The 26,827-nt window shown below is 46.8% G+C and overlaps 1 protein-coding gene across 1 annotated transcript in view; it reads left to right on the forward strand.

Annotated features, from left to right (window-relative positions):
• The window catches only part of PPP1R14C (protein phosphatase 1 regulatory inhibitor subunit 14C), a 90,836-nt gene that overhangs the window by 47,031 nt on the left and 16,978 nt on the right, over positions 1-26,827 (forward strand). Inside the window, exons 2-3 of the mRNA XM_045500007.1 lie at positions 13,187-13,270; positions 15,100-15,132. Coding sequence (XP_045355963.1) covers positions 13,187-13,270; positions 15,100-15,132 — 117 coding nt within the window. The remainder of the gene's footprint in view (positions 1-13,186; positions 13,271-15,099; positions 15,133-26,827) is intronic.

Here is a 26,827-nt window from a genome sequence, read left to right on the forward strand (position 1 = left end):
CAGTCCGGTGCTCAATCAAACACTTCTGTGAAGTGGCGGTGATGATAATACCTACCTCAGTGAATTGCTCCTTTTTTAATTCCAAAAAACGATGATTAAGGGCTTACTGTGTGCTGGGCACTGTGAAAGGCACGGCGCAATGGGCTTCCGGTTTAGGGAGGGAGACCGACAGGTGTAAGACGGTGCCCGTGTGGTACACGCACCCAAGAAGTGCATGGTATTAGGAGTGCAGTTTCAGGGGTTGGGAGGTTGACCTTGGCACGGGTGGGAGCACGAAGTTTTCCTTCAGGAAGTGATTGCTGACTTCAGATCATGGGAAGACCACCCTGCGTACGTGCATGTGCAAAGGCCCCGTGGAGGCCTAAGTGGGGAGCATGTTGACGGATCGGGGCTGGGGGTGGTCAGGGAACGTTGGTTTTAAGAGGGATGCGAAGCCACGGAAAGGTCCTCAGCAGGGCAGTGACACCTTTGTGTTCTTAAAGCTGCTACAGAGGAGAGACTGGACTGAGGGATAAGAACGAGTGTGTGGCAATGCTTGGAAGAAACCTGTAATAATTTAGGCAAAAGATGACCTAGTGCAGACTGGAGGCTGGTGGAGGAGGGAAAAGTGCAGATTCAGGAGGCATTTAAGCCAGAGAACTGATAGACTTGGTGATGGATTGGATGAGGGGGGGCAGAGGGAGAAGAAGGGTCCGGGGCCAGGCGTTCTAGAATGGTCACACCACCTATGCAGAGCAGCACCCCTTACACGTAAATGCTTATGGCAACTGTTGTTAACTAAGACTGGAATCTGACCCAAGTCACTTGGGCCCATGTGCCCTGGGCCCTGCCCTCTGACCCCAGCGTGGCCCTTGGACCAAGAGTTCCCCTCTCCCATCCCCTCTCTACTGTGGGAGGGAAGTAATGAAAGGAACTTCTGGCACCTTCTCCTCCTCAGGCAGAATGTCTCGGTGGGTGGCCCTGAGCTCTCACCTGTTCCCCAGAAGGTACCTGAATGGCAAGTACCCCCATACACCCCCTCGGCTTCCCTCCCCCCCCCCCCCCCCCCCCCCCGCCTCCCCTGTTGTTAAATCTAGTCTTAGTCCGGTGTGTTTATTATGACTGATGAGCCAGCACTGACACGTTTTTGATAGGTGAGCTCCATAGTTTCCATTAGGGTTCACTCTTCGTGTTGTACGTTCCGGGGCACGTGTCTGCCATTACAATGTCATACAGTTTCACGGCCCATAAATGCCCTGAGCTCCGCCTTTTCATCCCTCCCCTCCCCCCGCCCCTGGAAACCACTGATCTTTCCACTGACTCCCTAGTTTTGCCTTTTCCAAAATGTCCTGTGGTTGGAACCATGCCGTATATAGGCCTCTTCAGATTGGGATTCTTTCACTTAGCAAAATGTGTACAAGGTTCCCCCATGGCGTTTTGAGTCTTGAGAGCTCATTTCAACAACAGTCTCGGTCTGTCTGCGCCTGGAGGCCTCCGTATGGCAATTCCAACGTCTTTTCGGTGCCTGGCCTCTCTTCCAAACGGCCGCTCCTCGTCTTCTCAGTCTTACTCTTCGGGGCACCTGTCAGCCCTGACCACATGTGGCCATAGCAGATTCAGGAGCCTGCCCAAGATAGGAGATGGGAACACGTCCAGATGCGGTATTCCGCGCTCTGGAAACCCTACACCATGGTCACCCAGATTCCCACTGGCACGATTCGGTCATGAGTCGTGTGGTATGAGAGAGCTGCCTTGTGAGAGCTGAGCTGTCATAGGCACTTGCCTTTGTGGCACCCCGGGTCTGAGTGTTTCCAGCCTAAAGAGTTCTGCTTGGCCCCTGAGCAGTTTTCCTAAAAAGGTGGCTGTGGATCATCTTCTATCAAAGACGGTCTACGCCATATTACTAAATAGATGGGAAGCAGGAGATAGCCGAGGGTGACCTCTTAGAGAGAGGCTGCACGGCCATTGCCTCTTGCTCTCTTTGGGGGACACCAGCCCTCTCTTGGAACACCCTTTTATTCTCTCTCAGTGTCCTTATTGGCTGCCTGCAGCCCAGTAGCAATTTGAGCTCATTGCTGGGCCGCCTCGTGCACGTCCTTGACCTGCCTGATCCCTCCTACCTTTTGTTTTAATGTACCTCTGAACGTGTGTGTCCACCAGCTCCCCCAGTACTGCCTGGGGAGCTTACAAGTGGTGTTCCCTGTGATGTGGGTGCTGCTGTGGGGGAGCTGGAGGTCTAGAGGGATCACACTGCTGTGAGTCAGCACAGGGAGCAGGAGGACGGCGGCCGTCTGTCCACTGAAGCCAGAACCTTTAAGGCGTCAGTTATGACGAAGCCGAGAAGCTGGTCCTTGCCATCTTACGATCTGCCCCAGCTCTCACTTATTTTCAAATACCTTGTTAGGATAACCACTTCTGATTTTCTTGTCACTTTGGCATTGTTCATGACCAGCTGTGCACGTTTAGTGTTCATACGCAGAAATGCAGAGCAAAGTGTTATTGTTTCCAGAAAGCTCTGCCTCTGGAGATTTTTGCGTACGTTTCTTTTATTTTTTTTCTCTCCCCCTTTAATCCTTGTGGTTTTGAACAAGCTGGTGATGCGTTAGGTCTTCGCATGCAATTTTTAGGCATCAGGAGTGAACGATTCCCTGGAAGAGACATTTACATTCAATTTTTTTTTTTTCAACGTTTATTTATTTTTGGGACAGAGAGAGACAGAGCATGAACGGGGGAGGGGCAGAGAGAGAGGGAGACACAGAATCAGAAACAGGCTCCAGGCTCTGAGCCATCAGCCCAGAGCCCGATGCGGGGCTCAAACTCACGGACCGCGAGATCGTGACCTGGCCGAAGTCGGACGCTCAACCGACTGCGCCACCCAGGTGCCCCTACATTCAATTTTTTTAAAGAGGGATCACCTGATCAACCGTGCTCAAAAACCTTAGCCATGTCTGAGGTCATGTTACTGATCCCTGAGTTTTGTGTGACATGCCCAGCCCAGGCACCAGCGTGCTAGCTTTTTCTATTTGGACCCATGTTACAGGCGTAGGAAATAAGGGTTTGGAGGGTGACAGCTCACAGAGGCTTTAAGTGGAAGGAATTCTACCGAACCGGAGTCTGTCTCTTGCCAACCTCCGTGCACCAACGGGTCTCATTTGGGCTGAGAAGCAGGGAAGATGGAGGTTTGCATCACTGGATTCCCACTCTCTGCTCTGTTCACCTAAACTCCCCGGGGTCCTTTCATCACAGAAACACGTGGCTTCATGAGCCATTGAGACCAAGGGTGGGATATGTAACATTTTTCTTCCCTGACGTTGAGCCCCCCCGCCCTTTTTTTAAATAAATAAATAAACATGTCTGGAGACCTATGACTGTCTCTCCAGAGATGTTCATTTGAAAATGAATTGCCACGTGTCAGGTTTTAGGAAGGGCAGAGATTTGGGGGTGGCGGACGAGGAACAATTTACTTGGGGGGGGGTGGGCTGGGAGGCGGGGTTCAGATTTGGGACAGCACCTCCCTGGCTTGGCTCTGTGCTGTCCTGATGCTTTCCCACACAGCTCCTGCCCCTAGCATCTCAGTGGCCTCCCCCGACTTCTCAGCCCAGGCAGCCCCTCACCCGGATGCTGATCCTCAGCAGCCGAGTCTGCGCCCCAGCGGCACCCCCCCCCCACCCTACCCACCTGCTCTTCCTGTATAATAGGTGTCGCACTGGATGCCTGCACCTTGCAGGAGGCGCCAGCTCAGCCAGCCTCGGCAGCCGCTGTAGCTGCATGAACGTGTCCGTTTGCTCTTTGAGATCTAGATTCGCGGTGACCCAAATAAGAAGAGAACGTCTATGGTGCTACAGCTGCCTGGTCGAAGGCAGCGTTGTCTCGGCCCAGGTGATCTCTGTCACCGCCTACGTGGATTCTTCACGCCCTCGCCTCCCACAGCCCAGGGTGATCCTTTTTTTTTTTTTTTTTTTTTAATTTTTTTAATGTTTATTTTTGAGAGAGAGAGAGAAAGAGAGCATGAGTAAGGGAGGGGCAGAGAGAGAGGGAGACGCAGAATCCGAAGCAGGCTCCAGGCTCCGAGCCTTCAGCACAGAGCCCGATGCAGGGCTCGAACCCGCTGACCACAAGATCATGACCTGAGCCGAAGTCGGACGCTCAACCGACTGAGCCACCCAGGCGCCCCTGATCCTTTTTAAAAGGTAGATCATCAGATCACGCCGTCGCTCGGCTCAAACTCTCTGTGGCTCTTCTCTCGCTCAGGGGACAAGTCGGAGTCTTGACAGGGGCCCCTTACAGGAGTCCAGGCTCGTAGCAGTTTCTCAGATGCGCCTGGGCCCTTGCTTCTTCCCCTGATGACTTCCTCCAGACATCGACATGGCTCTCCTCACTTTCTTCAAGTCTTTATTCGGGTTTTTCTCTCACCCCACGTAACATGCTAGCCTTCCTATTCCCTGTCCCTCCCCTCTGCTTATTTTCTTTTTGCCTCCTAAGTATTTATCACCGTGTGCTATGCTGTATATTGTACATCTGTGTTTATGGTCTGTCTTCCAAAATCAGGGTTCGATGTCCACAAGAACAGGTATTTTTGTCAGTTCTTTCTCTCTGACACCCAGAAAGTGCTTGGCAGGTAGTAGGTATTCGGCGAACAGATGCTGCATGGAGTTCTAGACTAATCTCACGAGACCAGTAAAGTGACTCTTTCTCTCTATGCCTTGCTATTCAATGTAGTAGACCGTTGATGGTTAGGGCAGTAGCTCTCCCCTGGGCTGCTGCGACATGAGGCTATGTCACAAGAAATTTGCTCAATGACGATAGTCAAAAGCACCAAGTAAAGCAAGGGAACTATCAAAAACCCGAAACATATTTTCGTGGTGTGTGTTAAATCATGTCCTCACTGCTCACTCATATTACATCGTGTTTTCTTGACCCAGAGGAAAGGGGTGGCGCTCTGGGTGGGGTGCTGGGTGGATGTGGGTGGTAACAGTGCATGTGCTGTGGTTTCCCCCCCTTCTCTCCCACAGCTGGCGTCTGTGCTCTGAGCGCTTCAGAAATGAACTTTAGCTGTGAGATGTGTGGGATAAAGGGAGGTACGGACTTGCTCTTCTGGGTGGCCAAAAATAGCATCCTCTGTGGGTATTATCTAAAATATCCCTTCCCTTAGCTACCGGACAAAGTTTGGTTTAGGCTATTGCATTTTTTTTTTATAGGAAGATTTTGGGCAGATAGTGCCATTTGGCTCCGAGCAAGCTTCCACCGTTGAAGCTTATTTAAATTTCCAAATAAGTGGGTATTAGGGAAATACTAGTGATATGGGATCATACCCTGCACTAAGGGTGTTGGGGCCGGGTTGACCTACACTTACTTCCGCCATTTTGGTTCCATACTATTCCAGCCCCTCTGGATGTCCAGCCGCCGAGGCAGGGGTATGCCAGACCCCACGCCTGTTTTAAACATTAGGCTCTTCTCCATTCCTTCTGCTCAGCTTCCCAGCCTTTGAGTCTCCATTTGCTTTGTTCTTCACCTCTTGGCCTCCCGGGTACCCTCCTCGGTCTTGATTCTCGTGTGTGCCCTCTGGTCTGCACAATCGACAACTGCAGATGACTTTCCTAGTTTCTTTGTTTTGCTGGAGCACTGCTTCCCCAAATGGGAGGCAAATCGTGAAGACATAAGACCTGATGAGTCTTGAAATGTCCGTGGTGTTTCTCTGACTCTTAGTCGGCAGGTTGTTTTTTTTCCCCCGTTTTTTAAAAGAAGGCTCTGAGCCCAGGACAGAGCCCAACGTGGGGCTTGAACTCACGGTCCTGAGAGCAACACCTGAGCTGAGATCAAGAGTCAGACGCTTAACGGACTGAGCCACCCAGGTGCCCCCTTAGCTGGCATCCAGTTTGGAAATTGTTTCCCCTGAGGATTTAAAAATTTTTTTTTCAACGTTTATTTATTTTTGGGACAGAGAGAGACAGAGCATGAACGGGGGAGGGGCAGAGAGAGAGGGAGACACAGAATCGGAAACAGGCTCCAGGCTCTGAGCCATCAGCCCAGAGCCCGACGCGGGGCTCGAACTCACGGGCCACGAGATCGTGACCTGGCTGAAGTCGGACGCTTAACCGACTGCGCCACCCAGGCGCCCCTCCCCTGAGGATTTTAAAGCTCCTGCCCCCTTGCCTGATGGTGCTGACTCTCTGACTGCCTGTGTGTGACCTGTGTCTCCTTCTGAAAGCTTCCAGGATCTCCTCTCCAACCCCGATGTCTTGAAATTCCACAACGATTTGCTGTAGGGTAGGCTAGGCTTCTTTTTAAGTGGAAAAAAACTTCTTGCATTTTCCAGGGCCGATTCAAACATTTTAATATTATAATATTTAAAAATGGATGACTTAAAACCAAGTATAACTCTTTATACTTATGGTTCTTCCAATTATAATATCAAATCAAAATTGCAAATTATCCATAAGGCATAGAACGTGAATTTAGCGTGAAAGCTAATGTCATTCCTTTTGCTGTTGGGAAGAAGGCACAGCCCTGCCCCCTCCGTGTCCTGCGGCAGATGTCTTCTGGCTTCACCTGGCGTTCATAAGTCACTGAGGTATAAATCGAACAGTTATTAAATCTTTGGCCTTTTTCTCACTAGCCCACGACAATGAACGTAATTCTGCTCGATGCCAGTGTGTAAACAGAGTTGGGTTGGTTAAAGCATGGTCATCCGGACAATTCTTAGAAGAAATACGCTTGCTTTGACAGAAGTTTTGGGGACTGTCATTAAAATGACAACATGAAATGTAACTATCTTCATGGGGAACTCACAGAATCCCTCAGATTCAGCGGGCCTCTGTTCTTTTCAGCTTTTTCCTGAGCCAGTTTCCCTGTGCGCTTGCAGCGGGGGTGTGTGCTCAGAAGTGCCGGCCATTCCCAGCCTCACCCCTGCCGCCCCGCGTGTCCCAGGCTCTAATCCCATGGGACTGCACATCCCTACTGGAGGTGGAGACCGCTGAGGACCGTGAGCCTCTGGCACTCTCAGGGAGCCGTCTGGCCGTGTGTCACAGAGCTTGACAACCAGAATCCACGTTCAAGCTGTTTTAGCCTGAGCTTCCCTGCCCCCTTCACTGCTGTGGAGGGAAGTGAGCATTTGTATTTTTTAAGAATACAAATGTTCGTGACACCGCTCTTGACAGGGTTCGGGGTGTCAATTTCCTGGCCCGTTAGAAGTGTGTGCATGTGGTATGTGAGTGTGTGCACACACGCGAGTGTGTGTGAGTGTGCGCGCGCATACCAGAGTGTGTGTGTGTGCACATGGGAGAGTGTGTGCGTGAGTGTGTGTGCACGTGAGAGTGTGTGCCTGTGACAGTGTATGCTTGTGAGTGTGTGAGTGCCTGTGACTGTGTGTGCTTGTCAGTGTGTATGCACCTGTGACTGTGCACATGTGAGAGTGTGTATGCATGTATGAGTGTGTACATGCACATGTGAGACTGTGTGCTAGTGTGTGCATGTGAAAGTGTACGTGCATGCGTGTGTATACATGTGGGAATGTGTGCATGTGAGAGATGTGCATAAATGTGTGTGAGCATATATGTGTGACTGTATGCATGTGACAACGTATGCACATGTGAGAGTGTGTGCAAGTGTGCATTTGACAGTGCATATGACAGTGCATATGCATATGTAAGAGTGAGTGCATAAGTGTATGTGCGTGGGTGTGCGTGTGTGCATATGGGTGTGTGTGTGAGAGCATGTGAGCATGTGAGTGTGTGCATATGTGAGTGTGTGTATGCATGAGTGTATGCGTCAGTGTGCATGTGCACATGAGTGCATATATGGGTGAGTGTGCACGTGGGTGTGCACATGAAAGTGTGTGTGCGTGTGTGTGTATGCATGTGGGAATGTGTGCAGGTGAGAGTGGTGCATAAGTGTGTGTGTGTATATGTGTGAGAATGTATGCATGTGAGAATGCACATGTGAGAGCGTGTGCAAGTGTGTGCATGTGTGCATATGACAGTGTATGCATATGTAAGAGTGAGCGCATGAGTGTATGTGCGTGGGTGTGTGTGAGAGAGCCTGTGAGCATGTGAGAGTATGTGCATATGTGAGAGTGTGTGTGCGTAAGAATGTGTGCACATGTGAAGGAGTGAGCATACCTGAGTGTGTGCGCACATGAGAGGTGTGTGCGTGAGAGTGTGCGCACATGTTGGAGTGTGTGCGTGGATGCAGGAGAGCGTGCGTGTTCACCTCAGGCCGGCGGCGCGTCGGGAACCTGCGTGGGTTGCATGAGCGCGTCCTCGTGCCTGGGTCCGTCGGGAGCGCGCGGCCACTGCTGCTGCCACCCGCTGCAGATTCTGCCCGCACCGGGCTGTGCCTCCTCCGCTCAGCACAGCAGTGCGTCCCTTTGTGGTGGCGGCGTGGGGGTCCCGCGTCTGCTCACAAGCTGGCGGGGGACAGGGTCCTGGGGACGGCTTACCTCCGGGCTGCTTGTTGGTGCAATGCGTTCGAGGCCCCGGATGTGCTCCTTCCGATTGCATCTTTCTCCAGAACCTGGCTGGCTCAAAACCTGGATGGTCTCTTACCTTTTCCTTCTCCCTCATCCACCCAGTTCATTTCCAAATTCCATCTGTTTTCCCTCCCTGTTAGTCACGGTTTATGATCTTTCCATTCTCGCCACACTGGCACTCAAGCCCTGTTACTCACACTGGGATGAGCTCGTGCTTCTCACCGGCCTCCTCGTCTCCTCCCTTCCACCCTCCCCAGGGCCCTACAGCCGGGCTGGCTCCCCTTCTGGCATTTCCCACCCTTGCCCGGGAGCCCTCCGGGGCTCGTCTCTGCAGGCTGAGGAAAAACTGCAGCCTCCGGGGTGAGGGATTTTGTTTGTCCGTTTCAGTGTTTTAAGGAATTGTTAACCAACCTTGAAAATGCCGTGATATCTTTATATTAAAAATCTGGATTTTCAGCTTTTCCTGAAAAGTTAGAAAATGCGGCAGCACTAGGCACGTGTTCCTAAAAGGCAGGTCACGCTAGGCGGGAATGGAATGTTCTTTGCATGGTTTCTCCAGTTGTGGCTGTCGTTCGTCCCCCTCCAAACCTGTCCAAATCCTGCTATTTGGCGAAACCCTCCCAGGCAGCCCAGGGTGGGAATGTTCCCTCCCCTTAATTACTAAAGCACACGGGGTTTGCCTTTCTCTTTTGGTGCCATTGCCTGTTGTTTTGCTTTGAGCTTAGGCTGACAGTCCCTCCTGGGTGCGTGTGACAGCGCCCGAGGCGCGATGCCTCGCATGTCGTGGATTCTCAGCAGACGTTGTGACCAGAAAGATGCACAGAAGTCATCCAGGGGCGTGGTCTGTGGGTAACAGGAAGGCCTCTGACTAAATGAGGGATATGTTAGCTGATGACTTAGCCCAGGGACCTTGAAGAGATTGGTTCACTCTTTGTCACCATAACCACTGTTTGGGGACTGATTTTTAATGCGGGGAGATCCGCAAACACAACTAAACTCTGGTAGGAGAGTCAGATGCGGCTGTGGTTACTTCCTTGTGAATGAGGTAATCTGTCGCTAAAGTTATCTATTCCGTGATGCTGCTCAATACATCAAATAGAGCTAAAGAGAACTTCAATCAGTATTCAAGAATATTCCTGCACTCCTCATTGAAAATTTGAAATACCGCATATACACAGAATTCTATCCTTGAGGGCATTTTCTTTACTCCTATCAAGTTCCTTTGAGAGGGAAGGAGGCTTTGCTTCCGGATGTCTGGGCCGGGGGTGGGGGTGGGGGGGGGTGGGTAAGTGGTTCTAGGACAGTCCTGTCCAATGGACCGCAAAGTTCTGCATCTCGGGAGCCACTCACCGCTTGCCACATGCGGCCGTCGGGCACTGGATTGTGGCTAATGCGACCGAGGAACTGAAGTTTTAACTGTATTTCATTTTAGTGAATTTAAATGACAATAACCACATGCGGCCACCGTACTGGACAGGCCAGATCTCCAGGGTTGGAGAAAATGGGTCAAGTGCAGTGCCTGGGGGAGAGCGGTGTGCAGTCCTAATGAGAGGATGCCTTATTGCAGATGCATCCTGTAGGGGCGGGACTCTGTGTTGCTGCACAAGTAAGAGCCCATTCGACCAAACCCGGCAGGGCATCAGAGCTGAATAACATTTGCAGGGAAACCCGCTGCTGTACTCTTCTCAGGAGAGCATTATTTCCACTAAGAACGGCAGACACTGAGGGGCACCCTGGCGGCTGAGTCGGTGAAGTGGCTGACTTTGGCTCAGGTCATGATCACGTGGCTCGTGAGTTCGAGCCCCGCGTCAGGCTCCGTCTGATAGCTCAGAGCCTGCTTAGAATTCAGTGTCTCCCTCTCTCTCTGCCCTCCTCCGCTCACTCTCTGTCTCTCTCTCTCTCTCTCAAAAATAAATAAACATTAAAAAAAAAAAACTTACAAAAAATAGCATAGCAGACGCTGGGTTTCCCTTGGCCGTGACTCCTTGAGCAGGTTCTATATCTGTTTCCTGTGCTTGACTACATCGAACCGTGACTTAAAATACATACTCTGTGTCCACACCAGATACATGCTGTGTGTCCACACCAAATATAAATGCCAAACCCAAAGGACCGTTTTGGGGGAGGAGTGGAGAAACTTAGGGCAATTCTGTGTAGATCGTTAGATAGAAACTTGTGGGTTTATCTTTTTTTGCTTGGCTTTCCTTGAGGGGAGTCAGCCAAAACTGGCTGTGGGTACTTTGCCCTTATGTGGTGGTGTTGAAAGCCACCCAGTGCTGAGGATGTAATTGAATTAATCTTTAGCCACATTTTCCGGAACACAGCCCAGTGTGTGCTGAGATCTTCTCCAGGGGACCATGGCCATCACTTTGGTGTTCATTGGCCGGGGCCGGGGGGGGGAGCCCCACGGGCTCTGACCACACTGTGGCTCCCCAGCTGTGGTCTATGTTTGTGGGCTGCTGACTGTTTTATAATATATAGTGAGTTCTGTTGTTGGTGTTTCAGTCCCCATCCGTCCTTTCACTGTGGAAAGTCTGATAGACCCTTGAGATCTGTTCCATCATCTGTTTGTGGCCTCCTAAATGACTCCTTTGAGCCTGGATTTCACATATACGCAAAAATAGGAAGTGGGGCACAGGCAGCATGGAGTGACAGAGTGCCAGCATGGTGGAGGGGAAGCGGTGGTGGCCAGGGAGGCTGGTACTCGCGGCGGGAGGGAGGCGGCATGCACATCCCGTGTGGTCTTTCCCAGAGTCCTGACTACAAGTACAGCTTCGGGATTCTCCCGGCATCCTCAGCCTGGATGGAGGCCACATCCATACCCACATCCATTTCCAGCTCCTCTCCCCTTCCAGAAGGACGGGTAACGGGAATGGTGGAAAGTTCCAATCTTCTACTCATGGTTTGGTCTTCCTTGTGACCAGCCTCCATCCAAGAGCCCACAAGAGTTACCTCATTAGAACTAAAGATGAACCTACCAGCCAGAAAATTCTATGTCAGGAATGGGGGGGTCAAAGACTAACTGTTAGAACAAAAGATTCTCCTGGCACCCCCATTCACATGTGCTTTAGGAGCTCTGGGCCAGGAGCCAGGGATAGAGACCAATAGATACATTTCTTATTATTTCACAGCACTATATAATATTCCTCAGTTTCCTCCAAAAGCTTGGCTCCCCTTTTGTGTTGGAATAGAAAGAAAAAAAAAAAAGGATTCTTTTGGAAAGCACTATTAGCAAATGCGTTTTACTAGAGAGGAAATAGGAAGTCAGCCTTGCCCCTGAAGACCAGGTGATGCAACCCACAGAGTGGCTAAGCCGAGGTGTCCCCCACACAGCTCTGCTTCTCGCTTCTGCAGACCCTCCTTGGCCATCACTGTGGTGGAGAGGCACCGGAAAGGAGGTGACTCATAATGGGAAGGTGAAATACAAAATCGCAGCACTTTCCTAAATACAATTTTATGTCAATGTTCTCAGAATGGGGAAGGTGAGATAACAGAAGGGCGAGGTAGCAAAGATCTACTTTGCTGCAGAAGTATGGAATCCAAATTGGTGACCTCTTTCACCACATTCCAGCTGGACTTTCTGCCCTCTCTTCTGGACTGGATGTCTTTGGTTGCAGGGATATTGAACTTGGCTCACATTGGCTGAAACAGGAATAGCCATTTACTCAAAGGTGGCGGGGGGGGGGGGGGCTTCAGAGGTGGTTTGACTCAGTGACTCAGTGACTTGTCCAGAACCCTGGTTTTTCTTATTTCCCCTTACTCTGCCCACCGTGAGTCAGGCTCACTCCCTTCTTGGTTCAGTGATGGCTGCCAATAATTTCTGGCTAAGTTTCCTCTTTCCACCCGCAGTTTAGAAGGAGTGAACAGGGTGGGTTGCTTCTTGTGGAAAGAGGATCTTTTCCCAGTGCTCCCATCAGTCTCAGTTGGATCTCCCATCCCCTCCTGAGCCGATAATTGGAGCTGGGGTGGTCCTGACCCAAGTACCATGTGTCAGAAATCTTCAGAATCAGGTTCCCCAGACCCAGAGCTGTGAAGGGAGATGTGGACCCTGAATAAAGATCAGGCAGGGACACCTGGGTGGCTCAGTCGGTTAAGCGTCAGACTTCAGCTCAGGTCATGATCTCGCGGCTCATGAGTTCGAGCCCTGCATCCGGCACCGTGCTGACGGCTCAGAGCCTGGAGTCTGCTACGGATTCTGTGTCTCCCTCTCTCTCTGCCCCTCCCCCACTTGTGCTCTGTCTCTGTCTCTCAAAAATAAATAAGCATTAAAAAAAAAAAAGACCCGGTAGCCACCAAGCAAAGAGTAGATGTTGGATAGGAAACTGCAACTCTCACTGCTCTGTCATCTGCTGAGCCCCAATGATTGTCACAATCGCAGTTTTCTGCCAGAAAGTAGGAAATTGTTATCTTTGAAATGTCACATTCGACCGCTTTGGAACTCTTAAATCTTCTTTGCTCCCTCTCCCCCCTCCCTTCCTTTTCCCCTCCTTCTTTTGTCTTACCTCTTCCCTTTTCTTCTTCCTTTTTCTTCTGGTTTCCCGTTTCTCCCTTCTTTTTCTTCCTCCTACTCTGCCTCTTCTCCTTTCCCTCCTCTTCCAGTCTCTCTTTCCCCCCAAATGTTGATTCCCCCTCCCTTAATTGATGATCTGCTCATTTATTTAACTAAATTGGTTTGGTACAATGTAGTTTCTCACTAAATAGAATGCCTTCCCATTTGTCTCCCCCTCCCCCCGCCCCCAGGAAGAAGAAATGCCAGAAGTAGAAATTGACATTGATGACCTTCTTGATGCAGACAGTGAAGAAGAGAGAGCTTTAAAGTTACGGGTAAGCAGCTTTCAAAATCTAGAACTTGCCGGTCATGGATGCTTGAATGTACTCGGATCTCCAGGGCATGTGCTGATCCCACCCTACGGCAGGGCTGGCACCAGGACTTGAGCACTGACAGTTTGCAGAGAGGAAGGCGATGGAGTGCTAGGTGTTCACTGTCACGAACTGCATCTCTGATGGTAAAGCAGCTCTTGACTACAGTCAGTTCTCAAGCCACCTAATGGGTGTGAGCTTCCGTAGCCAACATCTTCTTGGAACAAAAGCTGGTTCTATCTCCAGAGGTCCATTTGCCGGGGAAGGGGGCGACGCCCCACAATTGTATGAGAAGGGGGAGGTGCTGAGCCAGACCTGGAGTATCCAAGCCCAGGACTCTGGTCTCACGGTTATGGATTGTATCACCCATGAAATGAGAGTTCTAGAAAAGATCGTTTACGACATAATTCTCGTTAATAACAGGTCTTTTATGAGAGGATATTCACCTGTTAACATTCTAGTACAACAATGGATACTGAGATGTCCCATGTTTCCTTAGTCTAGAGCAATACAACATTATTTCCCTTCCCCAGGAGGTCAAATCTATCATTTTAAAATCTGCATTTGGGAGTTTCTAAAGCCAATTGACTTTTGGCTTGTCATTGCTCTTAATGTTCACTGATAATTACTGTTAATGGCTGTTGGTTATCACCAATGGCAGATGATCTCTAAAGGCAATTAAAGGGCATATTTTAATGTATTAATGTGTTCAATGTGTTAATAATTACCAGTCCCTTGAGTGGTGAAAAGTCTCAGTTTAATGATTATTTGTTGTTGGTAAGTTTAGCTGGGAAATGATAGCATCTAGTTATGAAAATTAAAAGAATACAGAACAGGCACCAGTTCTATAGAAAATATAGTGACATAAAAAAGGTGTTTTTTTTTTAAAATTAAGAACTTGGGGTGCCTGGGTGGCTCAGTCGGTTGAGTATCCAACTCTTGAATTCAGCTCAGGTCATGATCTCATGGTTCGTGAGTTTGAGACCTACATCGGGCTTTGCTCTAACTGCACAGAGCCTGCCTGGGATTCTCTTCCCCCTCTGCTCCCCCACTCAAGCTCATTCTCTCTCTGTCTCAAAATAAATAAACGAAAAACAATAAAATAGAGGACTTGAAAGGGGCTTTAGCTACCGTCAGGCCACCCGCTTTGGTTTCCAGGCAAGGACGCTGAGACCCGCAGAGGTGTGACAAGGTGGGTTGTGGTTGAATCACAGCCGGGTGCCCGGCTTTCCATGTCCAAGGTGATTATTACCATTTCCCACAGGCTGTCTCAACTTCAGTACACACAGTTTATTATTAACCAAGTTGGTAGCCCAGAGGAGAGGTGTGCGTTTGTGTTCTGACGGGTGCCAGGCAGTCCTGCGCAGGAAAGTACAACTTTTGATATCTTCAAGATGAGCAACCGATGCTGAAATGAAGTGTGATTCTAGATCGTCGCTATGAAATCTGGGTTGCCCATGTTTAGAAGAATACCGTACAGATAAAAGGACTTTTAATTTCACTTTTCTTTTTAATGTTTTTATTTATTTATTTGTTTTGAGACAGAGAGAGACAGAGCATGAACAGGGGAGGGTCAGAGAGAGAGGGAGACACAGAATCCGAAGCAGGCTCCGGGCTCTGAGCTGTCAGCACAGAGCCTGCCGCGGAGCTCGAACTCACGGAGTGTGAGATCATGACCTGAGCTGAAGTCGGCCGCTTAACCGACTGAGCCACCCAGGCTCCCCTAATTTCACTTTTTAAATGATACTGAATTTTAAGGTAATCAAACTTACCTTCTGTGTGTTTTCTTCTAGGAAGCTCTTGTAGACTGCTACAAACCAACAGAGGTAAACGAATCACTTTTCCTAAATGCCGTGTTTGAAATCGTTGTTATGAAATCAGCCTGTGTATTTTTAAAGCTAAACAGCACTTCATGGGTTTGGTTATGTGTATACTAAGCAGAAGTTACTATCCGCAAGTGAAGGGCAGTATTAAACTTCCTTAAGTGTGTGTCGAAGCATGTCTGGTTCAGGAAGGCTCAAAACAAATGGAATTGGGTGTGTTGCTTGTTTTTATATAAAAACCAAATTCAAAGGTACTCGTGAGAGGGTTTGGAATCATTTTAGCAAAAGTCTCAGATTTATAACTGGAGAATACATTCTTTTAGTGTATAGATATGCAGTTTTGAGACGCTAAAAGCAAATTCTGTCATTCAAAAGAATTACTTTTATTGGAAGAAGAAATTTTATGCCTTGTTTGTATATTTATCATCAAGTGTATAAATATTAGCGTAAAGAACAATGGATATTAGTTTGATTAGACCAAAGCATTTCATATATACTCTAAAGAGCGAAGGTACAAACAGTATAGAAATTGAGGATTTTTTTTCTGAAAAAGATTGGTAATCTATACAAACAGTATAGAAATTGAGGATTTTTCTTCTGAAAAAGATTGGTAATTGAAGTCCTTTTCATTTGTTCCTGTGATCAATCAGAAAAATTAGCAGATTCATTAGATGTTTTTTTCACAAAAGTGTGTAAGATTTAAATGACTAGGGTGTTTTGTGATCATTTGGCTTGAGGCCAAGTGCTTATTTGAGCTTCAATCTTACAATTCCTGTTTCCTTTACGTTGATTGCATCTCACACTCAGAGATTTTTAATTTTAATTTTAAAAATTAAAGTTATTAAATATATTTTTTAATTAATGTAATATATATTCATAGTTTTGAAAGCCAAAGATACAATTAGGCTTATAAAGAAAAAATAACATTGCCTTTCCCATCCCTGAGTTCCTCTTCCTAAAGGTATATATTTTATATTTATATATTTGTATAGTTTTATACATCAACATTGATGTATAAAACTATAGGCTGTTTTCCTATTATTTATTCTTATATCCCCAAATATTCATTTACTATTTTTTTTTCATTTAGTGGCTTAAGGGGAAATATGGTAGTTCTTTCACTATCTGCAAAATTTATTTTCTACCATCCCCTTAATAAAGTTATTGACCAGTATTTTGTTGAATCAGTGGTCAAGGTTTATACTATTATGATTTAAAGAAATATTTTTCAGGGCTAAGCTAAACAGTGAAATATGACCATGGCTCCTTTGTGGTATAACCCTTTGTTTTTCCTGGAATTGATAACTATCTTGTCTTTTATCTTGTCTAGTACCTATTGCTATTTTTTGTTGAACTCTCCAAGATCTTTGTCAAACATGTAATATATTTTCTGTATGCTCAAACCCATCATTACTATGCCCCCACCCCAGACTTTCCTCTTGACACTCCTATGAAACAATCTGGAGGAGTTATTCTCTGGATCTACTGAGTAGCTAACTGTACTGAGATTTCTGTTCACTGCTGTTCTGTTTGTTAGATGCTTTGTTTCTTAAATTTCAGTGTTACTCATTTTTGTGGGAGTACATCATCTAGTAGCTTTTTGGGAAGGGATGAATAGAAGGTAAATTTTTTGAATCTTTACATGTATGAAAATGCATCTTGATGAATAGTTTGGATGGCATAGAATTCTGGGATAAAAGTCATTATTAAAACTCAATTTTAAGGGGCACCTGGGTGGCTTAGTCGGTTAAGTGTCCAACTCCCGATCTTGGCTCAGGTCAGGTCATGATTGCATGGTTCATGGGATTGAGTCCCATGTAGGGCTCTGTGCTGACAGTGTAGAACCTGCTAGGGATTCTTTCTTTCCTTCTCTGTCTGCCCCTCCCCTACTCGCTCTCTGTCTCTCTTTCTCTCTCTCTCAAAGTAAATAAACTTAAGAAAACAAACAAAAAACCCCTCAAATTTAAGGCATCACCTTAATACTAGAAATTTTGTCATTTCTAGTATTAAAAAGTCTGATGTCACTTCTATCCTCAGACCTTTGTGTGTGACCTGTTTTTACCCCCTCAATTAACTTCTAGGATTATCTCCTTACCTTGAAATTTTACAGTGATATGCTTTAGTGTGGGTCCTCTTTTTTTTTTTTTTTTTTTTAATGCTTATTTATTTTTGAGAGAGAAAGAGAGACAGAACACGAGAGGGGAAGGGGCAGAGAAAGAGTGAAACACAGAATCCTAAGCAGGCTCTAGGCTCTGAGCCATCAGCACAGAGCCCAACGTGGGGCTTGAGCTCAGAAACTGTGAGATCGTGACCTGAGCCCAAGTTGGGTACTTAACTGACAGCCACCCAGGTGCCCCAGTGTGGGTCCATTTTTAATTCATGGCTGGGTACTTTGCAAGCTCTTTTAGTCTGAAGACCTATGTCTTTCAGCTCTTAAAAAATTATTATTTATTATTTATTTATTATGATTTTTATTAATTTCTTCCTTAGTATCCTATAATACTGTCTCTCCTGTTATATAGATATTACATCTCCTGGATGGAGCCTCTAATTTCTTATCTTTTTCCTTTTGTTGTCCCGTCTCCTTGATTTTTTGTTCTACTTTCTGGAAGATATCTCTGACTTTATCTTCCAGTCTTTTTACTGATATTTTAAAATCTCAGCTGTGTTATTTTTAATATTCAAGGGCACGTTCTTGATCTCTGTTCACTATTTTGTTTCTGTATTTCTTGTTTTGTGGGTGCATTTTCTGTTTGCATATTTCTTGTTTTGTGGATGCATTTCTTTTCTCTTTGGGAATATTAATCAAATGTTTGATTTCTTTGTTTTTGCTTTTAAGATTTTTCGGTTCTCTGCATTGTCTCTGTCTTCTCTGAATCTCACCTTTTTTCTTTCTGTTTTTATTTGTCTTTGCTGACTTTTGGCAGTGTGTCCATGTTTGAGTGTTAGGAGCCAGTAAGCTGATTGAATCTGTTGTAGTGTGAGCACAGCTTGTCCATTGGCGGGTCTCACTGTGGAGTGACCAGGTTGCAAACCAGATTTTTTTTCGGCAATATGTGTGTGTACGGAACAAGGGGGCTACTCAAAATGTCACTATTTGGACAGCTTTCTACTGGAGAGTTTTTTTTTTTTTTTTTTTAAGAGTTTGACTTTCTAAATTCCTTGAAGAGTTGATACTTTGATTAGAGGCCTTCTGGAAGCAAGGACAGGATGGAGGCAAGCAACCTCACCATGAACTCTTTTGGGAAAAGAGCTTCTTGATTTATAATTACTTTGGGAATTAACATAAGGGTTAAGATAAGAAGCTATTTGGAAACTTACATTAAATTGTTGTGAAAGGTTAGACAAGAATAGTAGGATTTAGTCATTAGGTCATTAGGATTTAGTCATCAGAAAGGTGACGGATTGTGTCACTGAATTAATGTGTTATTTGGGAGTGGTAGGGTAGCTGCCAAGAGTGGATCTAGACTGGTAGGTGTAGACATGTCAGTTACTCACTGGATCATTAACCTTCTTTACTTCTTGTCCTAGGGGGACAGTTCAGGTTCTGGTAGTTAGGTAAGAAAGGTTGCACTTTCACGGGCCCTATTCGCCTCCAGTTGTTGGAATATCTGGGAAGCAAAATGTTCACACTTGCGAACAGCCAGGCAGTTAAGTGAAGACGGAGAGTCTTGCTTCCCCCAGAACAAAAGTATTCCTCATCTGGTTTTTATAAGGAGGTTTAAGAGATGAAAGCATGTAATATTTGGATGTTCTTTGGAGTTCTAAAGGAAGAAAGTAGGAAAGGCAGTGGAGTTGACAAGCGAACATCTGTGTGTTCTCTAGCTCATGGTTTCTGGAAATGGAAATGGTGTGAAATGCTAAGGAACTGCAGATAAGTTCACTCATCCATTAAAGGGTCATTTCAGAAAAGGTTGGCACCTGCCTTGTGACGATACAAACCACAGCTTATTATTTTTCCAAAGCTCTGGAGTTCACATTGCAGTAACGAGCGTTATCTTATCTAACCCTCACAAGCACTTGAAGAAGGAAGTTGGGTTATCTTGTCTGTGACTTCACAGCAGTGAGTAAAGGGAGGATTCAACCCCGAGTTTCTGACACCCGATCTTGTGCCCTTTCTTTCCCCCCTGTCTGGCTTCCTAAACTACGTGACAACACATTTAGGACATTAAAGGACTTTGTCCTATCTCAACTAAGTGCCTACCAATTAATGATGTTCTTTTTAAAATGGTCTTCTCTGGAGGTGCTATTTTTTGATCAAAGGATTTTGCATACAATTCTATGTCACTTTGAAGTTAGAAATGTAAGGAAGACGTCGTTGCTGATTCGGGGATATTTATTTATAGCCTCTTTGCAGAGGTGGGGTGGGTGGTGGGAAGACTGGGCTTCAAGACCAGGGTGTTATGTCGACACCAGCACTACGTGTGTGTGACTTTAAGCAATTCTCTCAACTTGTCTGAGCCTCCGTTTCCTCCTCTCTGATGGTTTTGCACTGATAATATTTTTAGCGGTAACAATAATAATAGCTGGATAATTAAGCATATGCGAGGGACTGATCTAAATAGATTACATGTATTAACTTATTTCTTCTCCCCAACAAAGCTGTGAGGTTGAGGAATTGTTATCGGGTAAGGAATTTGAGACAGAGAAGGGCTTTGTCACTTGCCCGAGGTAATATAGTTAATAATTGGAGAAGTCAGGGTAAGCATGCTAGGTGAGTCTGGTTCTTTATAAGGTAATACTTCTCCATTACATATTAAACATGCAAATGCCCCAGTTCATCAAGGATGATATTCTTGAATTACTCAATTTGAAGAGTACACCTTACAGAATGTGCTAACTTCATGTCATATGCTTTGGGCCCACGGTTTCATTTTATGTGGGAGCCTGGCTAATCAGAAAAGAACTTGTATTTTCCCAATTTCGGTTCACCTTCCCAGCTGTGGACCCTTGACGCGCCAATCTTTTCTGACTCGGACCCTTCAAAACATAGCAATGTAATTGTCGTCACCACACTGTTTGTGGTGTTTGTGATTGATTGGTAAGGATGGTGTTTTAATTTTTTCCCCTTGAGTAAGTGCCATTTCTGATGTGGCTGCCATTCAAATAGAGCCGATTCAAATGTAGAAAAATAAGGTTTCTATAGAATGCAAGAAGAGACGGAGTAATTTAATTTTGGTTCTTACATGGGTTTGAGTGATCAGTAGTGACAGCCGGGTGGACATCATAGAACTCTGAGGTAAGGTGTTGGGGCCAGTTAGCCGGGCTAGAAAAGAGCTTCTTTTCTTATCTCTCACTCTTACACTGCATGGTTTTCAAATCTTAGGGTCACATAGGAGCGCTTCCCTTGTACTGATATGGTGGACAGAAAATGTATTTAATACGGGCTCGAGGGCTCTGTCTTACCATCTGTTAGGGGACTTGTCAGTCCAGTCAGTGTACTTCTAAACATTTATTTTTATTTATTTATTTTATTTTTTTTTTTTAATTTTTTTTTTTCAACGTTTATTTATTTTTGGGACAGAGAGAGACAGAGCATGAACGGGGGAGGGGCAGAGAGAGAGGGAGACACAGAATCGGAAACAGGCTCCAGGCTCTGAGCCATCAGCCCAGAGCCCGACGCGGGGCTCGAACTCACGGACCGCGAGATCGTGACCTGGCTGAAGTCGGACGCTTAACCGACTGCGCCACCCAGGCGCCCCTAAACATTTATTTTTATAGTTGACAGTGGCTGTGCCATTGCTCTCTGATAAACATCCTATTTTTTTCCTGTGCATTTATTTCATTATTTGAAAGAGAGGTTATGATGTTACATATGATTTCAGCAATCAGAGTCCGTAGGTCGATACGCGTCAGGGTTTCATGCGGGATGACTAAGTCTGTGAGTAGGTGCTGAGAGGCATCTCATTGGGTTCCAGTAATCGTCTGGGTCATGGAAATGTCATGGAACCAGTATAGTGCAGGAAATGGATGTGTCATCATGGTTCGCAAATAGAAATTGACCGGCGTTTCTCAAAAGTCAGGCCTGCTTGGTTGTTCTCCCTGTGTCAATGGGAAGAAGGCGGGATCTCCTTTCTCTGTGGTATCATGGTGACTCCATCTTGCTTTTCGGACCAACTTCTGTGGGCGCCATTGTTAACTTATCCTGCTCGCATCAGCTCTGTCTCCATTTAGCATTTCAACCTGTCCTGCAAAACATGGTTCAGTTACGTGTACATGGAGGTGCATGGAAGCCCTCGGAGCTCCTGTTCTGAGCTGATTGCAGTGGAGACAAAATATAAACTGGGTATTTACAACACAGGCCATGTGCGACTAGAGGACACACACCTTGGCATTTTCGTTTGCTCAGCAAATGTTTGTTGAGCATCTATGTGCCTGTAACTAATCTAGGGACTTCAATAAAGCGGTGAACCTGTGTGCCCATTTAAAAAACAGCCTCTCGGGGCAGCTGAGTGGCTCAGTCGGTGAAGCGTCTGACTCTTGATTTCAGCTCAGGTCATGATCTCAAGGTCATGAGATGGAGCCCAGTGTTGGGCTCTGGGCTGATATCGTGGAGCCTGCTTGGGATTCTTTTTCTCCCTCTTTCTCTCTCTGCCCCTCCCTCACTCATGCTCTCTCTCTCTCTCTCTCTCAAAATAAATAAACAAACATTAAAAAAAAAAAAAAAAAAAACAGCCTCTCAAGTTCACAGTTAACTATGGTGAGAATTAAGTACTTAAAGGGTATTAAAATCAGAATAAAAGGACAGAATTGCCAGGGTGTCTGCTTATCCCATGGTTTTCTAAGTGAGTTACCAAATTGCCAAATGGAATGTGATTTCAGGGGATCCATACTTGATAAATCCAAGGAAGTGGCCATTTCACTCTGTTTAAATGGGTCATAGTGCCCACCTGCAGAGGAACCTTTTCTTCTGGGCTCTCATGCGGTTTCCTCCAAAAAGACTGCAATTTGGAGCTGGGATGAGGAAGAGAGCTTGAATGCTGGATGAATGAGTTGAAATAGGCCCTTTGGAAGCTGTCACCTTGAGAACAATGTTTCTGAACAGTGAGAGAACTGGGAGCTTTCAAAGTAAGCCTGAAATCAATGCAAATGACATTCTAGTGGTTGTAGCCATTGGCTAGGAGAGCCTTACTATGTTTTAGCATAATTAGGCACGTGAGTAATAAAGGATTGGGGTTTACTAATCAGAAAGAAGAGTAACTTTTCCAAGTAGCCAAAAGGATTTTGATCCCAGTATGCCAGTTGATCGCACACTTTCACGAGGGCTTTTTATGCACCAGGACCCCTCTGCCCAGGGAGAAGAAGCCAGGTTGCGCTGGACCTAGCATTTGGACCCATATTTGAGTCTACACCCTGTGGTCTATTTCTCACTGCCTTTTTGTGAATTCTTACTAGGTCAGCACAAGCTCCTCTCTGGAATATTTTTAAATCTGATTAAGATGGTCTTCATGGAGGGGCACCTAGGTGGCCCAGCCAGTTAAGCGTCCGACTTCAACTCAGGTCATGATCTCATGGTTTGTGAGTTCGAGCCCCACATTGGGTTCTGTGCTGACAGCTCAGAGCCTGGAGCCTGCTTCAGGTTCTGTGTCTCCCTCTCTCTTGAACCCTCCCCCCCGCCAACTCAAAAATAAACGTTAAAAAAAAAAAAAAAAAAAAAAAGAGATTGTCTTCATGGAGGAAAATCAACCCAGAAGGGTTAGGTAAACTTTCCAAAGGCATGCAGTTATAGAGCAAACCTCTGCATTTCTTTTTTGGTCTTTATTCAGCACTCTGCAAAGTTAGGGAGCAGTCTATAAGCCCATCCTCACTTCTGACACCAATGGTAAGTTTAGGGGTCACTAAGACCATACTAATGTTTGATAATTTTCCGGAAGGACCCATGGCACTCACTGAGAGTTTCTATACCCATAATTTCATTTTTGTACAGTCAATGGTTACAGATGAAAATCAGCCAAGGGAAGGGTATGTGGGGCACAGTCCAGCAAAGTTCCAAACACAGAGTCTCCAGCTGTCCTTTTTTGGCGGAGTCCTGGAGAGTATTGATTCTCTCAGCTCTGATGTGTGACAATGTGTTCAGAGTATTGGCAACCAGGGAAACTCACCTGAGCCTTGACGCCCAGAGGTTTTCTTGGGACTTGGTCACAGAGACACAGTAGACTGCCCACGTGGCTGACTTCAGTCTCCAGTCCCTTGGTATAATGAGCTGACATCAGATGACCCAAAGCCCCCACCCTAAGTCACCTTGTTAGACTCTCCAGCATGGCCCAAGGCCCCCAGGTAAACAAAGACACTTTTATCAAGCAGACACTCTAAGAGCTTAGAACCCTCCAGGAGCTGAGGGCAGAGACTAGCCCTCTTTCTGGACAAGTGAAATTCTTTACTACACACTCTTAGAAGCAGAATAACCGTGAAAATAGTGAAAATGATGATGACAGCAATAATTGTGACCCAAGGAAAGAAGGAGCTGCTGTTATAGGAAGAGCCCCATGGGTCTTGCTTTGGATGCTTTCCCCCAGTAATTAATGGTTGTTGTTTTTTACATTTATTTATTTTTGGGACAGAGAGAGACAGAGCATGAACGGGGGAGGGGCAGAGAGAGAGGGAGACACAGAATCCGAAACAGGCTCCAGGCTCTGAGCCATCAGCCCAGAGCCCGACGCGGGGCTCGAACTCACGGACCGCGAGATCGTGACCTGGCTGAAGTCGGACGCTTAACCGACTGCGCCACCCAGGCGCCCCTGGTTGTTGTTTTTTAAAAACACATGATGGAGGACACACAGGCTTTAAAGGACAGTGGACCTTTAAGTGGTTGGCATTCTCAGGGCGCCTGGGTGGTTCAATTGGTTGGGTGTCCGACTTCGGCTCAGGTCATGGTCTCGCAGTTCATGGGTTCGAGCCCTGCGCCGGGCTCTGTGCTGAGAGCTCAGAGCCTGGAGCCTGCTTCAGATTCTGTGTCTCCCTCTCTCTCTGCCCCTCCCCCACTCACGCTCTGTCTCTCTCTCTCAAAAATGAATAAACGTTAAAAAAAATTAAATGGTTGGCATTTTTGAATGTCTGATTGTGATTTTATGACCTTTTCTTTTTTCTTTACATTCAGAATGAATGATCATGTTTGAAAAGCTGATCAACCCCAGTTATAAATAGTGCCACGTTCTCTTCTTGTGTTTCGACTTATCTGGACGGAAGAAAGAACACGAATTAAAGGCAATTTGGCACTTGGCTTTTGGACTTCTGTATCTTTAGCAAAGGGAGTCACAATTAAAAAACAAACCTCACAGTTTGTAAATTCAGTAAGATTTCATCTTAACAAGATTCAGGTGTTTGTAGCAAATAATATTCTCCCTCATTGCTAACGGGACCCTCGATCAAGTTAGCTTTCCTAGGGATTATAAAGTAAGAGATTATAATTGTGCTGGATTTCCTCCACTGATTATTTACTGTGGTGGGATTCTTTATGTGGACTTTAGTTGACATTTCTGAGTAGCAAGTGTACAGGTTCTACGAGGCCTGTTAGTAAATGAAGGAAGAATTAAATGCCAGTACGGTTGAATATGGTGAGGGCCAACGAACCGTTGTGCCGTGTACAAATAAAGGTGAGGATTTGGGTACAAAATAATGAGTCCAAGAGCAGTGGTCCGAGTCTCCAAAATAGATTAATGGGGCTGCTTTCACCAGCACAACAAATTAATCTCTAAAGGCAGATAGTCAAGAAAATAAATGGACAAGATAGTGTCAAGTGGCTTTAAGTTAAAGGAAGGGAAAAAAAGAACCAGGATGCAGCTAAGACCTTCAGGAATTTATGTTGGCAGGAGCGATTATAACAACAGCAGGCCCTAACCCTTACCCGTAACAGATTCACAAACCTCTTTTCACCTCACGAAAACCAGGATCAGTTCTGGTGTGCACTGTGAGCAAATGAACCTCTCTAAAGATAAGCAACGTTCTCGGGGCGCCTGGGGGGCTCCGTCGGTTGAGCGTCCGACTTCGGCTCAGGTCATGATCTCGCGGCTTGTGAGTTCGAGCCCCGTGTCGCGCTCTGTGCTGACCTCTCAGGGCCTGGAGCTGCTTCCGATTCTGCGTCTCCCTCCCTCTCTGCCCCTAGCCCACTCGCATTCTGTCTCTTTCTCCAAAGTAAGTAAACATTAAAAAAAAATTTAAAAAAAGATAAGCAACGTTCTCCCCACCCAAAGCTGTTTGTCAGTGCTGACTCACTGCCTGCCTGTCTGGCCTCCTGTGGGACCTGGATATGCAAGCCGATAAAGATTCACAGGGTGATTTTTAAATGCTTAGTTGGTTGTCTGGGTGAGGACATTTTGCCATTTGGGACGATTCTCAGGTGTTGCCGTCGCTTTTAAAAGAGGCAAGTACTACCCTTCCGTTGCCCTCACCTATGGCAAGCTCGGTGGATTTGGAAATTCTTCCTTCCCTCTCCCTGATCACACTTTGCCTGATCCCCATGTCCTCTGCTGGATGTCGGACTTTTGGGAAGGAGTGTCAGGTAGCTCCGTAAAACTTGTGTAGGTTGACTGGGCTCTGCCGTCACCGGGCAGTGAGACTCAGGATCTGGAGCGGATGCCCCCCCCCCGTGAACGTGCGTGTTCAAGGGAGGGACCGGTGCATTGACTGGGGTGACAGAGAGGGGGCAGTACCCGGGGGAGTCACTGACCCCCGCAGATCCCAACTCTCAGAGTCTTCACCTGCTGTTTCTCTCTTCACTCCGCCCTGGACTCGTGTCAGGGGTGGGTGATGTTTTTTGGGAAAGCAGGTTGAGCACCCGGGATATTCGGCTGGGCGTCCTCTCTGGGAGCTTGAATGATCCACACGATTATGGGGATTGGTGACAGCACTCACTGAGCAGCAGTGTTAGGCGTATCTTCCAAAAATCCTTTTGTGGGGAAGCCCTTCTAATTAGAGGGCTACCGCATGGTACCCATTTGTCTTTCGAAATGACTCGAAACGCTTGAAAGAATGACAGAAGTGTAGTTCAATTATGCACGAAGCGGTGATTTGCAGCGATGCCGTGGTTTCTCCTTTTCCGACTTTCTGATGGGCCCGTCTTGGACCGAGCGGCGCAGGATCATCAATGAGCATCACAGATGAATCACTGGGTGACGAGGGAAAGGTCCCAGACGCCTGGCCATGGTGATAATTACAGAATGGGTGTCCACCTGCCGCCTCTGGCACAGACCGGAGCTGGCAGGAGGGGGTGGAAGCTAAAAGCCACAGGGCCCAGGAGGGATGGGGAGACGCGAGAGCTCCGAGCAGAGCGTGGCACTGGGATGCCGTGCCCCATGACGGTGCCGCACGGCAGACACTCCAGGGGGAGGAGGGACCTTCTGCTTTCACGGCTGCTGCCAGGCCAGCCCCACAGAAACATGCTTTGGCTGTTTTCTTTCTTACAAGTCTCTCATGAATCAGGTGGCTGCGTGTTATATAAAGTCGGGTTTACCGGGGCACTGGATATGTTGCTTTTCTTTCTATTGCTTCTTTGATCTTTCGTGTGTGCACACAAGCATGCTAGGCTCCACCCTTCTCCAAATGCTTCTCACCTTCCCCAGCTCCCTCAGGTTGTGTAGTTTTCCAGCGCCTAAAGGAGAACCTTTAGAATCTTCCTCCATAGCAGCTGGGGCGAGTCGATACTTTCTACAATCCCCGCCTCACACACACACACACACACACACACACACACACACACACA

This window comes from Leopardus geoffroyi, chromosome B2, assembly GCF_018350155.1.
Source record: "Leopardus geoffroyi isolate Oge1 chromosome B2, O.geoffroyi_Oge1_pat1.0, whole genome shotgun sequence".
In the NCBI taxonomy this organism is placed as follows: Eukaryota; Metazoa; Chordata; class Mammalia; order Carnivora; family Felidae; genus Leopardus; species Leopardus geoffroyi.